This window comes from Lindgomyces ingoldianus (assembly GCF_010093535.1).
Source record: "Lindgomyces ingoldianus strain ATCC 200398 unplaced genomic scaffold BDR25scaffold_2, whole genome shotgun sequence".
Taxonomy (NCBI): domain Eukaryota; kingdom Fungi; phylum Ascomycota; class Dothideomycetes; order Pleosporales; family Lindgomycetaceae; genus Lindgomyces; species Lindgomyces ingoldianus.
In genome coordinates this window covers 1,227,615-1,247,638 of record NW_022985163.1, presented here as the reverse complement: position 1 = coordinate 1,247,638, position 20,024 = coordinate 1,227,615, and the positions used below count along the sequence as shown (strand labels likewise).

The window sequence follows — 20,024 nt, the reverse complement described above, 5'->3', positions numbered from 1 at the left end:
TGTGCAGAAGCAACCTCAAGTAACAGAGTTTATAAACAACACGCACTTCTTAGATTCTAAAGGCCTCAGAGTGCAGGAATAGGCATCTCACTAAGAGAGTGCTAGGGTCTAGCAAGGTGTTTAGTTGTTATGTTCTAACATCAAGGCTACATAGAGACGTTGAAGCAGATGTACGCAGAAATGCGGGACTGAGCAGGGGAGCCCGCTTATCAACAAGGCGCATTGTCTAGAACTTGAAAGCACTCATACATGTACATCATTCCCTCATATCTTCTCGTCACCATCTAGGGTCTAGGCTCGTTTCCATCTTCGTCCAAAAAAGCCAAACCCTCAACCGCCTTGCCCCCGCAAGCCCTCTCTAACGTCAAAAAAGCAAAATGTCCACCGACTACTGGTCTCGCAAAGAAATTCGGCCCTGGGAATCCTCCATCACCCTCTGTGTTGTACAGATCAGTGAATGGCCTATCCGTAACCGTCTCATTGAGCCAATTTGCCACACGATCCAGAATATCCGAGCGTACAGCTTTGGATGCTACAGCCGCGGCCTCGAACTCCCAATCAGATTTGGTGTAGAGGTGGCGGGAGTCGAGTGGAAGGCCGTATTTTTGCATGACGGCTGAGTACCAGGATGATTGGATTTTGTACACGTAGCTTGGTATGAAGTCTTCTGTGATTGGCGTGCGGCCGTTAGAGCCTTTTTCTGGTTGGAGGGGTTGCTGGTGTTGATGACGACCGGATGCAAAGCCTTCTACTTTCGTGGAAGACTTGTTCGTCATCGATGGATGGAAACACAACACCGCATCCGCATAGAGTGAGTAGAGTGTAGTCCAGCTTCCATACCAGTCATACGCAAGTTTAGCATGAGACCCGTCGCGCGAGATACCATAGTCTTGCCATTTAGTGATGTAGGTTTCGGAAATATTGCGGAAGTCTTTGGCATCGCCGGTGCGGTCGAGCAAGTCGGAGAATTCGCTCATGGCTTTAATGCCGATGATGCCTTTGAGCGCGAGGTTCGTTTGGAGGGCAAGCCAGCCTGCAAAGTCGTCGGTACAGACTATTCAATGATAAGTAGCGTGTTGGGTGTCTGCTGGGATCGATACTTACGCTGGTTATGTGGCTCAAGGCTGAACTCGATGAGATATCCAGTCCACTTTTTCCATAAGTCGTAACTTGGTTCCAACCACTTCCGAGCCTGCTTCACGCCCTTTGTGCCCCCACCCCATGTATCATCGATGTTGGAAATGCCGTTGACGGTTCCAAGATTCATTAAAGCAAAGGGTTTCTCATTCTGTGTGCTGTAGTCAGTTTTATCTCCAATGGTAGACCAAATCGACTGAGCTTCTTCGTCTGAGTTGTAGCTCATGGAGTTCACGAGCGCCAGGCCCATGATGAGCATGTCACCACATTCCTCAACCGGCATGTACTCGTCGCGACCGTCCGCATGGCCTGTGAGATTGGGAAAGTGATAGCCAAGATCGTGCATGGAGTAGTTGTTGGGGTATTGGCCGCTCAGCTGATGCTCGATCAAAGGCTCCAGGAGATATGCAGCCCACCTCGGATTAGTGTACAAGAAGAATGGAAATGCTGGGAAGATAACATCCACCGTCTGAGAGTTCCCATTAGAAGAGATTTCCTTGAGGAACAACAATGGGTTCTCCGGAGTGCCCGAAAAACTCGTGGCACCCATAGCTTGGCGGGCAGACAATGCGACAATGTCAACGTAGTTGGTAGATCCCGACTTGTAGGCATCAATACGAAGCTGTTCGGAGTAGTTGCTGGCCAGCGCATTGGCATTTGCAAAATCTCCGTAATGGTACTGGATGAGGCTCTCATCGTCAATAAGCCATGACTTCCACAATGGCCGCATAAGAGTCAGACCTCGAGCGGAGGCATACTGCGTTACAGGATCCTGGATATGCGCAATAGTGAATAGCACGCTGTCACTCTTAGTCGCGGCAGTTCCCATAGTTTTCTTTTCCAGTTTGAAAGCCTTGGAGAAGGCAAAGACTGGCTCCTCGTCCATGATTCCACGGAATGATCCGTCAACCTCATTTTGCAATGTTCCGGTCCGCGCGAACCGTTGGCGCAGCTCAGCCGAGGTGCCACTCTCATGGCGCACATCCAGGGGTGCGGTGAAATGCAACTGACCCCACTCCGGTTGATCCCAGCTTTCGGTCAGAATCTGCTCCGTCCTTCTTTTGACTTTCCATGTCTTCAACCCGGATTTCTTATCGACGGGTTCTTGCTCATTGAGGCTCCACTCAATCACGTTGCCGCGATTTCCACTCACCCATTGCCCGTTGACGTCAATGTAGATGGTTACGTCGAAAGTTCCCTCCACATATACAGTTAGGTATGCCGCCGGAATCGACTGCCGCAGAGTCGACGTTGGCGTGATTGGGGAGAGGAAGGACAGGGTGATCTCGAGGTCGTCGGCACCGGGGAACTTAGGCGGCGGTGGGATGGCGTAGGTAAGATTGGTTGTGGAGGCGTCGTACTTTGCACCTTTGTATGTGGGGTATGACACGCTGTAACTGCACAGATCGATTAGCTAGGGCTTGCTGAAGCGATCGAGCAAACTTGCTGTTTCGCATCGCTCCGCAAAGAATCATGGGGCTTGCCCAGCAGCGGGAACACTTCATTCGTATCGGGAAGAGAAGCCAGAACACCAAAACCGACCTGTAGACACACATGAACATCAGCATTTCGGGCCCAATCACAACCCCATACTGCCAATCGGCCACCAGAATCGTACCTCACTACCAGTCCAGAACATGGGCCATTTCTTCCACGGCTCCTCCCTCGCGTTGCCTAGCCACGTACTCAGATAGGGGTTGCGAACAATGAGGGGAAGAACAGGCGGCTTGAGTGTTGAAGCGCCCGCAGCGCCTGCCAGAAGCGCTGACGACGCGGCGACAAGGCCGAGCAGTCGCATGGCGTCAGAGAGTCGAAGCACAGCTCAGACAGAGAACGGAAGGGTATTGAGACAAGTCTAATATTGATGAAAGGCAATTATTCAACCCTCAATCACGGGATCATGGAGGGACAATGGAGGGTAGTTGGAGCTGTAGTGTCGACTGGGCTGTGCTTGAGCTGTCGGTCATGGGAGCTCGAAGCTGTTCCAAGGATGCGGGGTGAGCTGTATCATCCAATCAGAGTCCATCCCCTTGCATCTTAACGAGGCACGTGCAGGGGTTGATTCTGGACCAACATCAGACAGGTGCGCCATGTAAAGGCATCTTGGCCAATATTTCCGTGATAGGAGACAAATAATTTATGCAGTACAAGGACTACCCGTAACACTCCAACTGCCTCATGGTGTCTGTTTACACGTCATCTGGACCCCCTCAATCAACGTCACATCCCACATCCTCATACCTATCCCATCCGACTACCTGCATCAGTGGAGTACTCCGAACTTGGCGTTCCGCGCCTCTTCAGCGCATTGCTCACAACACTCATCAGACCTGACGCCGTGAGACCCCTCCGCCTTCCCAATGGTGGGGTTGAGATGCCCTCCCTGATAGACTTGACTGGGCTCGGGGTCCTTACAGTCCAGTCTTCGACTGGATATGCTGGGTGAGGCCTGTACGAGGTGGATGTAGTCGATTCGCTCTTCCTCGGGATCCATGCAATGTTTGCGGATGGCTTTGGCGGAGAGAGTCTCACAGACGGCGGAACCGACAGACGACTGTAGAAGTGAGGTGGAGTGCCGGCGCCGCTGTGTCGCTTCCTCGAACCATCATCCGAACCTGGGGCGCCAGTTGGGATATAATGGCCAACATTCAGAGGATCGGTTACTCCATTGCTTCGAGTTCGGCGAACGCCATCAGTCTCATTCACATCAACTTCTCCCTCCATTGGTACAAACATCTGGGAACTTCCCATTCCATCCTTTTGGCCATCCAGTTGAACCAAAGACTGCTCAGACTCATCGCTCTCGCCCAGCAGCCCCAGGTCTCGTATCTGCTCCCAAGTCCGGTAGAAGAATCTGAACGCCACAAACGGCCGATCAACAGGATCAATAAGTGCAAACTTGTAGAATCTCTTGGGATGGTCTCCACTGGCTCGGCCTGCATTCACCAGCCTGCTCTAGGTTAGCTGACGTTTTTCCACAGGCAGGAGAATTCCCTCACTCTATCCCGCGGCCATGAGCCCCAGTATTCCTCGCAAACTCCTTCGTCTCCCTTGGTATCCTCTTCCTGCCACTCGCACGAAAGACCTGGATCTCCACCCGGGCGTCCGGGTCGAAGGGGTCGACTACGTCCTTCCACTCTCCATCTTGCCGATCCACAGCAGTAAAGCAAAGGGCTCGCTTTTCAATGCGCTTTTTGCCGTCCTCTCCCTCCCCTCTCTCGTACAGCCCGAACATTGTCTTCCCTTTCCACTTCTCTTCTCTGCCGCACGACCAGCTCACAATGTGTACATTATTTATGTAAAGCTTAAAGAGAAAGTGTTGATCTTCGGGGACCGGCGGTAAGATAGAATAGCCGATCCAGAATTGGCTAGATGGGAGCACTGGGATGTAGACGCTGCACGTTGATGTTTCTTCTTCCACTAGTCGAGGGACCGTGGCGGATATGCCAAGGTTGGTATAGTAGTCCTGTGGCTTGGGATAGTATTCAGGTAGCGTGTTGATATCAAACTGGGAGTGGAGATCGATGTTGATGCCGCGATAGGTTGGCATTGCGGGCTCTAGCCCCGTAGAGAGCGTGAAAGCGCAACAACAGCTAAAGGGAGATTGGGAGAAGCCGTTGGTGCAGTACCAGATTACGTATAGAGATGAGAAACTTGTGGTTTATGCCTTAAAGTCAAGTGAGAGGGGCAGGTGCAGGGGCGGCGGGTGCCTGCCTTATCAGGAAAACAACAACACCGCCCTTTCACTCCCGCTTTCCTTCTATGGAAAGTGCACGTAAGGTGAACACTCTCCAAAAGGCTGTTAGCCATTTGCTCTATATCGCGAACATTCCTATCAACTGTTGCTGAAAAGAGGGGTTTGAGAGAACGGGTGGTAATTATAGTGGGTCAATCAATTCACTCACAGCATGGGTGAGTATACTTCCAAACTTTCTTTAATCCACGTGATGCATTCATGTGGCCGCAGCGTCGTTTTCTCCCCGGCCCCGTGCCCTTTCTCCAGGACCTCCGCAAACTTGAGGTATCTCTTCTCCTTCATCTAAAATGCCTATTATATATAGCTCAAGAATACCTAGATTGTCGCCACAACGATCCCGGCCCACACTCGGCCCCCCGCCCCCTGCGTCCTACCTTCGTATGTAGTGCAACCCCTTGCCTCCATTCTATGTCCTTTCATCGCTCCCAAGTGCATCTATCTTCATCAACTCCAACTCTGCGCAGCTCTAATTGAACTCGCTTCTCTCAGCCCTCTGTCCTCTTCCAACAAAGTTGCTCTACTCCTCTCAAGTTCAAAATCTTCTTCGACTTCACTTGATTCACTCACTTTTTTTCTGCCACCTTCACCTCTACGCTACCCGGAGTTTTTACTATCAACGATGGCAAATTCTCCCACAACTACCACCCAAGCCATGTATGTTTCCAAACATATTGAATTATCTCACGCCTGCTAACCAGAGACTTCTGCGACCAATCCAGCACCTTTTGGCACAATTCTCGTGGCCGACAATTCATGCCTGCCACCACCTTGAACGGAGTCTTCCTTTTTGGAGACAACGTCACCCATGCGAACGAGTAGGCAACCCCTTCACCCTTTGAGTCCATCTCAGTGACCCATTCTTTGATAGAAACAAGAAATATGCCAAGGCTTCCAATATCGTAACGAAGGCGCGACTCACTCCGACCCAGATTGCCAAGTAAGTCCTCTTCCATATCGAACCCAGATATTCAGACCTAACTGCCGACAGACTGAAGACAGGCCCAACAGCTAACATCTTCGTAGGTACTGTGGGCAATCAATACATTGGTATCGAAGGTGCTTCTGTAGGTATTCTTACCAACTTCTGTGGTTTTTCCAAGGAGCGCACGTTTGCTCATGGTATATCTCGACTATCCATTCCAGGTGGCAAAAAGACCACCGTAGCCTGGATATATCGGTATATGCTCGCAGGTGAGCGGAATCCAAAGGATCTTGTCCCATTTGAAGAACTCGCCCTTTTAGAGTTGATACTACTTCATCACCATTGCGTTCATCTGCAATACGACAATCTGAAGATCAAGACGGAGGGGCGTATTAGATACAAACTTCGTCACATGGTCCCGGGTGTAATCACGATTAGCAATATCGCAACCTCTATTCCGCCTGCGCTTGATGTAGCTGCTAATTCCATCGCTCGACTGATGGGTCAACCCCTGGCCTTCGACTACACCCCATACATGGAATTTGCAAAAAGCAATGAAGAATTCAGGAGTCTCCTAGAGATGTCTATCCGGCACATTCTTCAAGATCGCACTAGCTTTTCACGAAAGTACTACGGTCGGCGTCATCCGACTCCCGAGGTCGTCTGGGCTATTCGTTATTACAGCTGTGGACCTTCTCCCAGGGTCACCCCAAAGACTCCTCGCGCTTTCAACACGAAGAAACAAATTCGCTTTTCTCCCGATGCAAAGGCTGCAGCACTAGTGAGCCCAATGCTCCCCCCCGTAAGCAAGAAAGCGAAGAATTCTATGCCAGCTCGCCGGTCGAAGGTGATTAAAGGGAATAGAGCTCAAACTACACAGGTGCTCGAGCGGCCAGTTCTAAAGCTCCCGGTTGCAGTTAATATAAGTCCCAAGACTAGGGCACAATACAGCGACACCACGACTACTCTTCTGTCTCAGGAGCAGCTAGCTCCAGTTGTTGAGCCCACCAAGTCTAACCGACAAGCACCCAAAACTAATCGCAATGCGAATCTCATCTGTTTCAAGTGCGGCGAGAAGGGGCACTTTGCTCGGGAGTGCACCACTACTACCAAGGACGGTATTCCACAGGATTCCACTATCATCAAGGCTGTTCCTAGCACCGGCAATACGACTAAGAAGCTGGTTTCTGCCGTCAAGGAGTTCACACAACAACTCACTAAAACGGCCCCACTTGCTACAACTGCAAGCAGGAGGGCCACGTCGCCCGCCGTTGTCGCGCCCCTATTTCGGCTCTCAGCACCCCTAGTGCAGAGGATTCCCGCCAATTCAAGACGCAACCTGCGCTAGCTCCGCGAAACAAAAGCCAGAGAGCTTCAGGCGCAATAGGTATCAGAAGCGAGCCCGGGTTGACCGCTCCCGGAAGCGCATCGAGATCACTGGCAATGGTGAATCCCTCACCACCTGTGCCCGTGAAGTACAATCAGGTGAAATGACTAGGCTAGGCCTAGTCATTTAATATCACACTTTAGACCCATATGTATCTAGACTATTTGAAAGAATTGCATTGTTTTTTTATTACCATCTTCACCAGATATTAAAAAAAAATTACCAATTATAACGATTTCTAGAACCTCATAGGGGGTCTTTCGGACATGTACAAATAATGGTTAGTATTTTAGTTTAGGATCATAGTATTCATAGCATAGCTATCCAGCGGTTGTCTAGCTAACTGACTGTGTGCATCGGTAAGTTAGTCCCCCCTATTTATACACATTTAGCCAAACTTGTAGTAGAACATCCACGATTATATTCGCACACTTTAGGTCCACTTTCATGAAATCAAATCTTCGGTGACGCTACTATTAGGGTGACTTACTTCCAGCTAGATGATAGCCCAGACATCCCTATCAATGCACATCTAGTTAACCTTTTAGCAGTTCACAGATGGTCATATTCTCACATCGTGAACCCAATTTTATGAATCCAATGTCTTCACGGCTAATGGGTGTTATTATCAGAATTCCTAACTAACAGTGAGGTATCTACTAGCTACATCTTCGCGATCCTTCCTACCCCCACCACCGTCCAAAAAGCCTCCTCCCTCTTCTCCCTCGCCCCTCTCTCTCCTCTCGAATCCCCTAGTCCCCTCTCCTCGGCATTCACATCCGCCTCAAACTCCAACCTCACGAATATCGGGATCTCGAGGACGTCCTCATCTTCATCTAATTCATCCTCTGGGTCACTCTTTCCGACTGAAAACCCAATACCACCAACAAACCCCGGGATGACTTCTATAATGACGCTAGTCCAGTTTCGGCCACGGTCCCAGATTTTGCCAGCTTCGATGGAGGTTTGCGGTTGGCCGTCTGGACCAATCGAAGTTGGCTTTTTTATGGGACTGAGGGAGGAAGAGAGGGCATCGTCCCAGACATCGGTGTTGGCGCCGACTTCGAACTGCGGACACAAAATCGTAACTCTGGATTGGATTTTGCCTGGTGTTGTAGAAGGCGTAGCCAGGGTGACACGAATTGGGTCGAACAGCGGGTTGGATAGGTGAAGGAGGAAGTGTGTAGGAATCCCACTTTTGAGATTGTTGTAGTCGAATGCTAGGGGGGATGGGGTTCCGGGTTGTATAGTTGTAGTAGAGAGGGCTCGAAGGGAGAGGCGGAGTATGTGATTCAGAGCGAGGAGTTTGATTTTGTAACGGGTGGATGTAATTTTAGATTCGGGCTTCGAGAGAATGTGACGGCAGCTGCGACACCGTTTTCCGCGCTTGGTGCAGAGGAGGCTGGCGATGGGGCGCAGCTCGGAGTCGAACCGGATGGTGGGTATTGGCTGAGCAAATTTTTGAGTAGATGAGAGCGTGCTGGACCAGCCTTCTTTCTTGATTCGTTCGATAGCTGCGGCGTCTTCGGAGGGGTCATGGATGATGAGACCTTCGAGGACAGACGCGGCTTCGCGCATGGGAGCAGGTTTCTCACGCTTCTGCTTTTTAGATGTGGTGCTAGAATAGAGATTCATTATTCGCGAGAAGGATGAGGGAGAGGAAAAGTTGATCTCGTGTGGGGAGAACGGGTTCGATGGCGTCTGAGACGCAATTTGGGATTTGTAGAAGGCGGAGAGGTTTGAGAATATGTCGTCATGGCTGGGAGGACCGTCATCTCGGCCGCGATCCGTCGTGGGAGAGTCTTCGGATCCGGAGAGAACATCGCGGTCTTTCTTCATGGTCTCCAATTCTTTCCGTCGCTCACGCTCTTTGTCACGCTCCTTTGGTGTCGGGATAGCTTTCCCTCCATTTCCAATGCGCGTTAACTGAGACGTAATCCCGGTGTGCTTCTCGAACTCAATTCCTATTTCAACAGTGCTCCAGTGACAATACGGGCAAGCGAGAATCCAGGGTCCGCCAGAGCTGGAGGGGTCGGCGGGGTTCTCTAGAGAGTTGACCGTCATAGGTGACGTGCATACTGGGCAGTTGTAGCAATTTCTCGTACACCTATTGCAATCCGTTAGTCTCTCCGTTCAACGAGAGGCATTATCGTGCTTGCTGTGTATGGTCCTATAACGGGGGAGTACCTATTCCCATCGCTCTTGATCACAGAGCTTGGAACCTCGAACAAGCAGCTCGGGCAAAACCAATTCAGAGTCTCTTCTATAACACACCTCTGGCATCGTATTTGCTGGCAATCCTCACAATAAAGGAGATGTTCAAGAGGGTATAAGGAGTAGTTCGATCGGGGGTTTCTGGGATCGAAAGTTCGCTCGTCTTCATCATCAGCGGGCGGAGGTTGTGAAGCACGTTTTGAGGGGTTTGGGGTGATTTTGCTGTCATAGCAATCACAGGAATAATACGTATAAGGAAACGGCTGCGCCATGACGCCGCGTTGAAGAGTTGGCGACAGCTAGTTGTGTTTCGTGAATTGTTCGAGGTCGGAGGTCGGGAGCCGGGAAAATGAAATACCGAGACTGAAGTCTTGACTTCGCCTTCATCTTTCCTTCAAACTCAATTAATCTCGAAATTGCAGCAGTCTCCTCTTTACTATACATAATGAATACTTTCTCAGTCAGAGCTTTCATTCCCCCGCTGTCTCGCCGGTGCATACCGCTTCGGGCGACGCGTCAATATGCCGTGCAAGCTTCCGGCGCTCCAACGCTTGAGATATTTAGTCACCAACAGAAATGGATGCAAAAAGAGCGCGCTGCAACAGACACCGAAGCTAGTAGAAGAGTTGATTATCTCAGAGATGAAGCTGCGTCTCGGTTGTGCGAACGACTTATGGTTAGTATTTTCTAGCCCTTTTTCAACATTATCACTCACTTCTCAGGATATCAACCGTCATTTCCCGCACGTACTCGATCTAGGTGCGAATGCATGCAATATTGCCCGAATGCTGACCCTCCCTTCCGAGGACTCACCCTCCGCTGGCCCACGATCGAAAAGCGTATCAAAGATCACCTCAGCAGACTCGTCTGAGACCCTTTTATACAGGGACTCTGATCTGCCGTTCAACATGGAGGTCGATATCCACCGAGAAGTCTTATCCACCTCCGAGAACCTGCCCTATGAGGCAAACACTTTCGATGCTGTACTCAGTAGCTTAAGCTTGCATTGGATCAACGATCTACCATCCGTTCTCACACAGGTGAATAACATCTTGAAACCAGACTGTCCATTCATTGGTGTCATGATGGGTGGTGATAGCCTTTTTGAGCTCAGAACATCTCTACAATTAGCCGAGCTGGACAGGAGAGGAGGCGTCTCCACGCATACGTCTCCTTTAGCTGATGTGAGGGATGTTGGCGGACTGCTACAACGTGCTGGGTTCAACCTTCTCACTGTTGACGTTGATGACATTGTTGTTGACTTCCCGGATACATTCTCGATGATGAAAGACTTACAGACAATGGGAGAATCGAACGCTGTGGTTGCCCGTGAGAAGGCCGCAATCCAGAGAGATGTTTTGCTCGCCGCCGAAGGTATCTATCGAGAACTCCATGGAAACGAGGACGGAACGCTGCCGGCGACGTTCCGGTTAATATACATGATTGGATGGAAACCGAGCCCCAGTCAAGCCAAGCCATTAGAGCGAGGGAGTGGCCTATTCAGCATTAAGGATTTCTTAGAGAACAAGAAGAAGAGTGACGACGAAGGAAAGAAATGAGAGGCAAATATGACCTTTACAAGGTATTTGGTGGCATCTTGAGCCCAATCAACCTACAGCATATACTCCCCTAACGTAGAACATGACCAGGGTGGAATCTATTCGTTGGCTCTCTTTCTAGGACTACGAAGACATCGAAAAGATGCACATTTCTGCTCTAAACCACCCCTATCATGTTCTACATTACGTGATAAGAAGCAGTCCACGGCGGGGGGAGTCAAGACGGAAATTTGCATCATTTAATGCTTTCCCTAATTGTAGCGAGAGATTTAATAGATCATCTCTACCCTGGTTATGTTCCACATTATTTGATATCATGCCGTAGAGGCAGCGTTCAGAATGCTAGGCATTGAGATAGCTTCATTCATCGTGCCAATCAGCGTCAAATACAGTCTAAGGATTCCGCCCTCAGCCCCGCCACCCAGGCTGTGAGAAGTCAACCGGGAGTCACTTGCTATTCCTCCCCATATTGTGAAATCGTAACGCGAATCACAACATTACGGTCCCGTGCATTCAAACTCGTCCCCACACAAACACACCATGAACTCTCCGACCTGCAAAAGCTCCGCGGGCTTGCTCTGTTTGGATGGGCCAGAAACACAATCTCCAGGCCCGCAAACTATTCGCGCACGTCACCACAACTTGACGAACTCCCTCCTCCACAATTTGCCTGCAGAGCTCCTTCTCATGATTATGCCTCACTGTTCATGCCTCTCGATTATGCTCCTTCGAGGCACATGCTCGCGCTTCATGCACCTGTTCCCAGATCCCACCGCCGATATATCGAATGCAGCGTTGGCTAAGCACTGGCGTCGACAATACATAGGCCATATTCGCCGATATCAACTCTGTCAATTATCCATTCAAGAAAGGGACGGAAAACTAGCTCATGCAACACTTGTCTGCAGCTCCTGCTGTTCCGTTCATTCGGACACGTATTTCTCAAACTGCGAAAAAGAAAAAGGACCAACGGTGCGAAATTGTATCGGGTGGACCAGGAAATTGAGAATTTGCAGCCATAAGACTCTCTCTTTGGCCGATCTAGATGCCTTCAAGCTAGATACGACCGATTTCCGTTACAACTACAATGCAAACAAACTGCGGGGAAATGCTCAGTGTAGAAAATCGCATTCCGAGTTTGTAGATTTTTTGTTATACGAGAAGACAAAGAGATGGGATTATCTACCCTGGGATGCACCCGAGAGACGTGGCGTAAGAGTTGGGACCGTTGACATGGGCGTCGATAGCGTGAGTTGTCGAGATCAGGTGATGCAGCCTAATGGAAAGAAAGAAAAAATATATAGAGAGCGAAATATTGTCGTTCACGCAGAAACCACTCTTTTCGGAACATCACACAGTTCCACTTTGTATTCGGAAACGATCGTCGGCGCTCTAAGAACAGTGGACGAAAAGCAAGGTTTATTCACGTGCCCACATCTCACCTTCTCGACAATCGCGCACATGCTGCAGAGAGACCCATACGTCGACTGTCCAAGCCTCGAAATGCATGGAATTGAAATTGTACCATGTTCTCAAGAACCCTGTTGCTGGAGATACTTCTGTCCGAACTCGAATTGCAAGACTTACTTCCTCTTCTATCGTGCCCGGTTTGCCGCCACCGGTTCTTTCCGTTGGCAGGACGAGTTGGTGTTTTGCGTGGTCCGAGAGCTTGGACCTTGTAGATCTCCGGTAGATAGAAGATGGATTACCCAGTTGGTGGAGAGTGCTGATTCTAGAGCACCCGTTGTGATCCTCGATAGCAGAGGTGAAGGGGGGGCAAATAATCAGAAGCTGGTCAAAAGGAGGATTGGAGGAAAGATGCTACATATCCCTAGATGGTCCAGCCTGCCCGTTAAACTAACTTGGGATATATTCCGCTGGAACAAACGGAAAGCGAGGTCCAACATTGTTAGCGAGCTCAAAGCCGACCTTAACAGCAAAGAACTCTTGAGTTCCAAACCTTAAAAGGTAACGAAGAGAAGGACACCCATAAAGTGGTGAATCATAAGAATTTCCTAGGCCTCGACTTCCAGCGATGGTGAACTAATGAGAATTGGGGTATTTTCGATAGAGGGCAGGAATGACGACATGATATTTCTCGGCTCGCTTTCATCCTATGTTTCGATGTGCATGATTGCTAGTTTTGCGAGCTCACTTCATTCGTAAGGCCCTCCGTGCCTACTGGATTATGCATTGAGGATACATAGGATGAGAGAGGAATAGGGGCAAAGCGCAATCAGGTTAACTACATTAAACGCACTGGAAACCACGCAGATATCTAAACCAAAATGAAGCCAATCCGAGACTCCAACTTATCCCACGGCCTTGCCGCCTTATAACACTCGGATTCGGCGACGCCAGAGGCCGAGATTGGCCACCTATTGATCCACCCAGTCTTTGCTGCACCTCAAACAAGCGAACCATCTGACACAGTTAGTAATATATTCCTTGATTCTTTCTGGTTCTGTTCTCTTCCTGCCGGTGATATTAATGCTTCCCTGTGCCTTCTAGAACTTAAATTACCAATGACCCGCATAGCCTCTTTTGCGCGGGAATGGACAGCATTTAGGTGCCCCATTATTAGTTAGAGGAGATGAGTACCCAGAAGACGACGATATTGGAGCGCAACAGTTATATCAAAATGAGTTTCATAGCGGGTATTTTTTGCATGTCATGCAACAGAATGGGCAGCAAATACACTACCCCCCACGTACATTCGAGGAAACCTAGTAGACTATTACCAAGACAGAAGCCCGCAGCTATCAAATACACTAACAAGAAGCCCCAGGAGAGAATACCTGGGAACACCACAAATAACATTAGAAAATGCGAGAAAACTACATTAGATAATTACAGGAGTATACCAGAAACGCTACAAAAGAACACCTTCTCCTAATGCTTCCTTTCTTCTCCGGCACTGGGTACTACCCGGACTCCTTCCACTGGGGTTGAATTGAGTGGATTAGTGCCACCTTTAAGTATTCAAGCTCCCCAGTGGTTGCATCCTCGGTCGATGTCACAGAAGGGAACCAGGACAACCTTCGTCGGTGCGAGCAGTTCGAGTAGGTAGGAGCTATCCGCAAGCACAACAACACAAGCCCACTACAACCTAGGCTGATAAGACGAACAGAATGCTAGATTTTTCGCCATTCGTAATATCCTCTAGAATGTTATAGCTGCTTCTTGAACTGAGCTACATCGTAACATGGACTTGGACACAATGCTAGAGACTTCGTGTGTTCTTGTACATTATCTTTGTGTTCTACTAGGGGCAAGTATCCCTTACTCCTTGCTAGGTTCCTGCAAGTAGTTTTGCGCCACATACTGTTCTGTTGCTTTTAGGTCTGGTCTCCTCCAATGCCGTGAAAAGTGTGTCTATCTCCGCATGCTCCGCTAACGAAGCAACCCCTGTAGGGGCGTAGGACCCTTAGGTTTCTCTGAGGCCCGGACATTATAGTAGTGTACTAGACGGCTCTGTCGCATATTAAAACCTACTGTAGGTTCATGAAAGGAAACGGGCTAGCCTGCTAAATTAATTACTAGAAGCAGCAGAATAGATAAGAGGATAGAGATTTCTGTCTCAGATTAGGGTTGAGAGCCCTCATGTTGATACTTACTACTGACATTGTGATAGCGGATGAAGTCTCCTGAAGGGATTCTCATAATGGTCCTGTAATTCGAGCAATTGAGGGCTCAGCAAGTTCTACCCACCCAGTAAGGTCATAACAATTGTCATCCACAACGCCGAGATCCCGAGGGTTCGCAGAGGTCTCAACCCCCACGCCCATACCTAGGGCTGTATCTTGACCCGTTCCAAAGGCAAGAAAACGACATAGTCATCCCCGAGGTCTCCCTAGCATGGAAATCCCGTCCCAAACTCGCCGGCTTCACAAGTGACCTAAGGCGCGTAAACGTTGACCTCCCGGGAACAAAACAAGAGATGTGGGTAATTGATAACGTGAGCCTTTAGAAGGAATGACTGAACCTAGACATGAGCGGGAGGTAAAAGGCGAGGAACGGGGACGAGACAGGAAAGCGTCATTCCCCATCGATGTCGAAAACCCGTTGCTTAGGATGATTCGGTGGTTCGAGGATGCGGGAAAGTCACGAGGAGTCATAAAATAGTCGGATTCCGAAGCGTTGAGGGAATAAAGGGGTTTCGCTGGTTTTGGCTTATGGCTTTCCAGTTTTGCATGTAGTTAATCAGATTGTGCTCCGTTATGAGGCATTCAACCCATGCCCTACTTACACTAAAGCTGAGTGTGAGCTTCCTTCCGAAATGCCCACTGAATGCAGCAGGTTGTATCCATGTCTATTCCGTTAACTCATTTCCAGGCAAAGCGGACGACCTAATTCTCCTCGAGATCTACTGCCTTCAATGACCGTTTCAGTCCCGCCCCGTCGGCTTCATAAATGATGGGAGACGGATCGTAATGTCGTCCCCATGAACCGAAATAACAACGTACTCGAATTCTCACTGCCCCATGATTCGAGGTGCACAATCTGGCAGACCTGCAAGGCATTAGCATTCTATAATTAATACAACACAACTAGGGTAGGGTTGAGCCGCCAAGCGGCTTGCTAGCATCAGGGAAGACGTCAATATGATGTAAATCTCTGCCCTAAATTACCCCCTTGTCATGCCAGTCATGTTCCCTGTCGGGTGATCAGACAACGCACCAAGCACCTCCGCTTTCTCCACGACTCCACTCATCACATCACTCCTGTCTTGAGAAAGGACGTACTTGGGTATTAGTCTATAATATATATATTACACGACTAGGCACCACGCTATTATTCAATCGTCAAGGCGTCCAGTGCCCGACCATGCTCATCTACACACGCCTTAGGCGGCGTCAAACATACGAAACCCAATTTTGGCTATCCAAAATATTGTGAAACTTGCAATGGTCGCATGCAAATGCTTCATAAGTATCGATTAAAAAAAAAAAGGTCAGAACACAGGAAATTCGATCGGTCTATGAAAACGCAATGACACTGATAAATCCACCTCTCTACAAGACTGACTCCGACACGGTAGAGTAAACAAAGAAAGGATGATGGGAAGGAGAGACTGAGAGAGGAGGGTATTGTCGAAACCAAAAAAAACCCCATTTAAAAATTTTGAAACTCCGTAGCAGAGGAATTAAATGCACAACAAGAGAGAACGGTGGGCAGATGCAGATGTGCCAACCATTAGGGCATGCCAGAAACCGCAACGCAATGCAATGCAATGCAACGCCTAGTGTAAACACAAATGCCTCGATATAGGATCTTCCTCACATTCGAACATCCACCTTTTCCAGATATGTCTTCGATACGCGGCTTTTTCTACCACACTCACGGCTTCTTATCACATGCTTATTCTCTTCCATCCATTCTAGCTGACCATCTTTCTCGCGATCCGAATCTTGTTGGCCAAAGGGAAAGATCCCGGCTTGTAGGGATAGACCACGCCTCAATGTGTGTTCGGCCATCTCAACAGCACATCAGCACTTTGCACCAACCAGTAAGTCCTTGCCGAGAACATTCCACCCAAAGTCCAAGATCAGGGCTCGGCCATCCTGACTGGTTGCCACGACTCGCCGGTAATCGCTCTTGGCACTAAGGATCCAGCTCGTGGTCCAGTTCTCATAGAGCCCAAAGACTTCTCCAGATGCATAGTCAGCAATCCTAATGCTCTGATCATAAGATCCGGAAATAACACGTCCATTGTGGGCATCGAGGAAGAGCGATCGGACAAGACCGCCGTGGCGAACCGATGTGTGGATCAATTGGCCGGTCAACGCGTCGAATTTGTAGACCACATGGTCATTCCCCCCAGCAAGGACATACTTGGCGTCGTCGGAGAACTCGACAGCGGCCAGACCACGGTCTTGAGACGGGAACTCCTTAACGCACATGCCAGAGTCCAGGTTCCAGAGCTTGGCTATGCCATCACCCGAGGCAGATACGAGAAGATTACCACGCAGCTGAACGGCATTGACAGGACCTCGGTGGCCCTGGAGATAGCGGATATGGTTTCCGGTAACCCGATCCCAAACGTTGATTGAGGAGTCCTTGGAGCAGGAAATAATGTGTTTGTCGTCCAGGCAAACATCTAAGACCCCAGCGCTATGGCCCTTCAACCTGTACATTGGAACATATTCATCACCGGTGATGTCCCAGACAATGCAGGTATGGTCGGAAGAGCCCGTCACCATAATCTCGTCATCGTACTGCAGACAGAGAATCGACGCCTCATGGTAATCAGACGGAACGCAGTAGATGCTGTTGCCCTCCACAGTGCCGTTCAAGGAGGGGTGGTTGACGACCGTCTCCTTGTGCGCCTCGAGCCTGTGAGGTGTGTTTGGAACAGGGCGGTTGGTCGGGCCGCCAATCACCTTGAGGCACTTGTAAGTTTTCATGTCCCAGACACGGATTGTGCGATCACGCGACCCTGTGATGATTTTGTTCCTGGACGCGTCAGCGCGACATTCATGAATTAAAGAAGACAATGTTCACATACTCATCGAATTGGCAGCAGTAGACCGAGTCCGTGTGGCCGTTCAGGTAGATTGCGCTGGGTGAGCAGCCCGTCCACCTGCGACTGATGGTCTTGCGAACCTTGTACATCTGCTTCCAATCCTGCCCTGGGACAGGCCTTCCGTTGCGAATCTTGCCACAGCCTGCACCACCCATCATGATTGGCGTGGGGTTCACGTGCACTCTGGGTTCGAACTTGTTCAGGAACACGTTCCTCCACACATGTGGGGAGTTAGCAGCCGCGTTCCACACCTTGGAAACAAGTTCGGCAACTATGAGAGAGGGTGCCTCCAGATTCGAGAGAATCATGGACGAAATTTCCGCGGGCAAAACCTTGAGAGGATCTGGCCGCGAGCCCAATTAGCAATTTCCTTGGTTAACCGAGACGGAGCACTCACCAAACTTCTTCTCCTCGGCGCTGTCTGTCCTCTGGATTGGCGACGAGCAGTTCATGCCAATGCCACTCTCGTTGTCCTTGATATCGTCCTCGTGGGTGCCCATGCTCAGCGTGCCGGCGAGAAAGCGCGCCGTCTGTTCTTGCTCGCGCCGTTGCAGCGATAACCGCTCGTTGTTGGCCGCCGCCGCTGCAGCACGAGCCGCAGAGCCAGGAGGAGGAATGGGATAGTTGGTGGGTACCGGCGGCGGGCCGGGGTTGAAGCGAGCAGTGTCACCAGATGGGCCCGAGGTTGCAGGACGGCGATGGCGAATTGTTCCCCAGCGCTTCACAGAAAATCTTGAATGGCCGTGGGGCTCGGAGAGATCCTGCTGCACGCTCGGCATGCCGGAGTCCTGGTGCACTAAGCGATCGGACGGGAGAAGTACGTCCAGGCCGCCGAGCTTGTCCCTAGCGGGGGGAGCGTGGTTGTGGTTGTCGAACAAGCCAGCGATTGAGGGCCGCCGCGCCGACGAAGTCGACAGTCTGCGACAGATGTACTTGCAGCCGCCCACGACCGTCTGCGAGGCGCGCGAGAGGGAGCTGGTGTGCGAATGGTTCGAATGGTGCGAATGGTGCGAATGGTGCGAGTGCTGCGAGTGTTGCGACGACGGATAGGCTAGCACGGTCCGGCCCTCGTCGACGCTCCCCAGCCCGCGAGCCCTCGGGGTGTCCCGTCCATCGTGGGCCTCGGAGGTGAAAGTCTGCGAGGCGGTCCGTTTCATGTCGAAGGCCAGCGCTTCTTGCTTGTCGTCGACGGCCGACGACGTCTTCGGACGGTGAGTGAGGATGGAGGGCCTGCGATGTATCGAGGGCGACATGTCTTGTCGCTAATGTGACGGGCAGGCGGTCTGTGAGGCGTGAGACGATTGGGGTCGTCGGATATGCCGACTGCGGGCCTTGTTGGCGGAGGATCCAAACGTCGTTGTCGAGGAACCGTCGCCGCGACGAGGGCCGGAAGAATAGGGCAGGTTAGAGCAAAGAACGTGTCCGGACGACGGCTTGAAAGTTATAAGAAATAGACGCGAGCACAGCAACGCAGACAAGGAGTGTGTGCAAGGCGGGAGCGGTGAATAAACAATGCACGAGAGAGCGACGATAGCGCCTGCAGTGGAGGGAATGGATCTCGCAGGAGCAGCAGTTGAGGACAAGGCGGGAAGTTGTGCATGAAGATGTTTTTAAAAAGGGTTTGATCCTTGTTGAACCAAGGGCCGGCGAAACAAGGGCACTGGACCAGGCGAGATTGGAGGAGATCCAAGTCCTCACCACTTTCCGCCACCCTCACCCCAGCAACCCTGACCTGCTCCCTGAACGCCTCGAACCCCTCGAAACAAACAATAAATCACCTAGCCCGCATTACTTTCACCACCCAGCCTGCCTCGCCCCTCACCACCTCCCCAAGTGTCAACGTTGGTCTGCCCGTTCCACTGACCATGTCGTCTGTGCATCCTGATTCGCTGGGCATCCCGGGATCCCCTCGCCGCACGGCCACTCCGATACCAGCCCTCTATCGCCTTGTCTTCCTGTACATTGAGCCTCTTTCAACTCTTGTCGGCGCCATCCACGCCCACTTCCAGCAGTCGCTCTATCTGGCTCTGACCCACCCCCCCTCTGCTCCAGGCCAATCTGTTCCCGTTTCTACTTCAATCGTCCTTACCCAACTCGCCAACCTGTATTTCCTCCTCTGCTTCAATGAGGCTCTGGTTCTTCGTGCAACCCAGGACCTGAAGGTCTGGAGGACTTTCATCCTTGGATTGCTGGTGGCCGATCTCGGCCATCTCTACTCTGTTCGTCTGGTCGGTGGGTGGGTCTATTACCGATTCTGGCACTGGAATGCGATCGATTGGGGAAACGTTGGGTTTGTCTATTTCTTAGCCGTCGTGAGAATCTGTATGCTCTTGGGCTGGGGGTTTGCGTCGAGCGAATCTAGTCCGAGGTCGGAAAAAGCCAAATGATTAAGCTTTCCGTCCCAAAGTTACCAGAGTTCCAAGGTTGGGTTCCTCAAAGTTCTTTGCCCCGTGGTACAACTGTGATATCATCACCAGTAGCGTGTCAATGTTTCTTGGGAACGCGCCGTGACTGTTGACAAT

At 50.6% G+C, this 20,024-nt stretch overlaps 9 protein-coding genes across 9 annotated transcripts; 4 read left to right on the top strand and 5 right to left on the bottom strand.

Annotated features, from left to right (window-relative positions):
* Positions 1-284: 284 nt before the first annotated feature.
* On the bottom strand, positions 285-2,935 carry BDR25DRAFT_208521 (DUF1793-domain-containing protein; the record flags this gene model as incomplete). The annotated part of the gene is made up of 4 exons (XM_033684569.1): positions 285-1,054; positions 1,105-2,551; positions 2,581-2,679; positions 2,756-2,935. The coding sequence occupies 4 exons, from the start codon at positions 2,933-2,935 to the stop codon at positions 285-287; spliced, it is 2,496 nt and encodes an 831-aa protein (XP_033553915.1).
* Positions 2,936-3,253: 318 nt separating this feature from the next.
* Positions 3,254-4,687, bottom strand: BDR25DRAFT_371009 (uncharacterized protein; the record flags this gene model as incomplete). Its single annotated transcript, XM_033697172.1, has 2 exons — positions 3,254-4,087; positions 4,137-4,687. The coding sequence occupies 2 exons, from the start codon at positions 4,685-4,687 to the stop codon at positions 3,379-3,381; spliced, it is 1,260 nt and encodes a 419-aa protein (XP_033553914.1). The 3' UTR covers positions 3,254-3,378.
* A 1,196-nt stretch (positions 4,688-5,883) lies between these two features.
* On the top strand, positions 5,884-6,537 carry BDR25DRAFT_178582 (uncharacterized protein; the record flags this gene model as incomplete). The annotated part of the gene is made up of 1 exon (XM_033684191.1): positions 5,884-6,537. A coding segment is annotated over one exon (654 nt), but the record flags the coding sequence as incomplete, so codon positions are not given.
* A 1,318-nt stretch (positions 6,538-7,855) lies between these two features.
* BDR25DRAFT_276775 (dynactin Arp1 p62 subunit RO2) lies at positions 7,856-9,712 on the bottom strand. The gene is made up of 2 exons (XM_033687572.1): positions 9,391-9,712; positions 7,856-9,310 (listed from the first exon to the last, which is right to left on the bottom strand). Exons 1-2 carry the CDS (start codon positions 9,687-9,689, stop codon positions 7,867-7,869), a joined length of 1,743 nt encoding a protein of 580 aa, XP_033553912.1. The 5' UTR covers positions 9,690-9,712; the 3' UTR covers positions 7,856-7,866.
* A 115-nt stretch (positions 9,713-9,827) lies between these two features.
* BDR25DRAFT_339118 (S-adenosyl-L-methionine-dependent methyltransferase) lies at positions 9,828-11,031 on the top strand. Its single transcript, XM_033693346.1, has 2 exons — positions 9,828-10,093; positions 10,140-11,031. Exons 1-2 carry the CDS (start codon positions 9,863-9,865, stop codon positions 10,974-10,976), a joined length of 1,068 nt encoding a protein of 355 aa, XP_033553911.1. The 5' UTR covers positions 9,828-9,862; the 3' UTR covers positions 10,977-11,031.
* A 2,869-nt stretch (positions 11,032-13,900) lies between these two features.
* BDR25DRAFT_348960 (uncharacterized protein) lies at positions 13,901-14,459 on the bottom strand (the record flags this gene model as incomplete). Its single annotated transcript, XM_033694490.1, has 4 exons — positions 13,901-14,110; positions 14,166-14,206; positions 14,298-14,384; positions 14,447-14,459. 4 exons carry the CDS (start codon positions 14,457-14,459, stop codon positions 13,901-13,903), a joined length of 351 nt encoding a protein of 116 aa, XP_033553910.1.
* Positions 14,460-14,579: 120 nt separating this feature from the next.
* On the top strand, positions 14,580-15,358 carry BDR25DRAFT_348959 (uncharacterized protein; the record flags this gene model as incomplete). Its single annotated transcript, XM_033694489.1, has 6 exons — positions 14,580-14,618; positions 14,678-14,744; positions 14,771-14,934; positions 14,973-15,089; positions 15,122-15,162; positions 15,202-15,358. The coding sequence occupies 6 exons, from the start codon at positions 14,580-14,582 to the stop codon at positions 15,356-15,358; spliced, it is 585 nt and encodes a 194-aa protein (XP_033553909.1).
* A 920-nt stretch (positions 15,359-16,278) lies between these two features.
* BDR25DRAFT_43531 (F-box/WD repeat-containing protein lin-23) lies at positions 16,279-18,849 on the bottom strand. Its single transcript, XM_033698572.1, has 3 exons — positions 17,900-18,849; positions 17,485-17,845; positions 16,279-17,432 (listed from the first exon to the last, which is right to left on the bottom strand). The coding sequence occupies exons 1-3, from the start codon at positions 18,753-18,755 to the stop codon at positions 16,466-16,468; spliced, it is 2,184 nt and encodes a 727-aa protein (XP_033553908.1). The 5' UTR covers positions 18,756-18,849; the 3' UTR covers positions 16,279-16,465.
* A 409-nt stretch (positions 18,850-19,258) lies between these two features.
* Positions 19,259-19,889, top strand: BDR25DRAFT_276766 (uncharacterized protein; the record flags this gene model as incomplete). The annotated part of the gene is made up of 1 exon (XM_033687571.1): positions 19,259-19,889. The coding sequence occupies exon 1, from the start codon at positions 19,368-19,370 to the stop codon at positions 19,887-19,889; it is 522 nt and encodes a 173-aa protein (XP_033553907.1). The 5' UTR covers positions 19,259-19,367.
* Positions 19,890-20,024: the final 135 nt, after the last annotated feature.

Bases quoted from the DNA above. Each gene is read 5' to 3' on its own strand.
- BDR25DRAFT_276775 (XM_033687572.1), bottom strand. From the start codon at position 9,689: ATGGCGCAGCCGTTTCCTTATACGTATTATTCCTGTGATTGCTATGAC. The intron at 9,311-9,390 runs GTACTCCCCCGT...GGATTGCAATAG, and splicing joins ATCAAGAGCGATGGGAATAG to GTGTACGAGAAATTGCTACA.
- BDR25DRAFT_339118 (XM_033693346.1), top strand. From the start codon at position 9,863: ATGAATACTTTCTCAGTCAGAGCTTTCATTCCCCCGCTGTCTCGCCGG. The intron at 10,094-10,139 runs GTTAGTATTTTC...CTCACTTCTCAG, and splicing joins GGTTGTGCGAACGACTTATG to GATATCAACCGTCATTTCCC.
- BDR25DRAFT_43531 (XM_033698572.1), bottom strand. From the start codon at position 18,755: ATGTCGCCCTCGATACATCGCAGGCCCTCCATCCTCACTCACCGTCCG. The intron at 17,846-17,899 runs GTGAGTGCTCCG...GCTCGCGGCCAG, and splicing joins CGCCGAGGAGAAGAAGTTTG to ATCCTCTCAAGGTTTTGCCC. The intron at 17,433-17,484 runs GTATGTGAACAT...TGACGCGTCCAG, and splicing joins TACTGCTGCCAATTCGATGA to GAACAAAATCATCACAGGGT.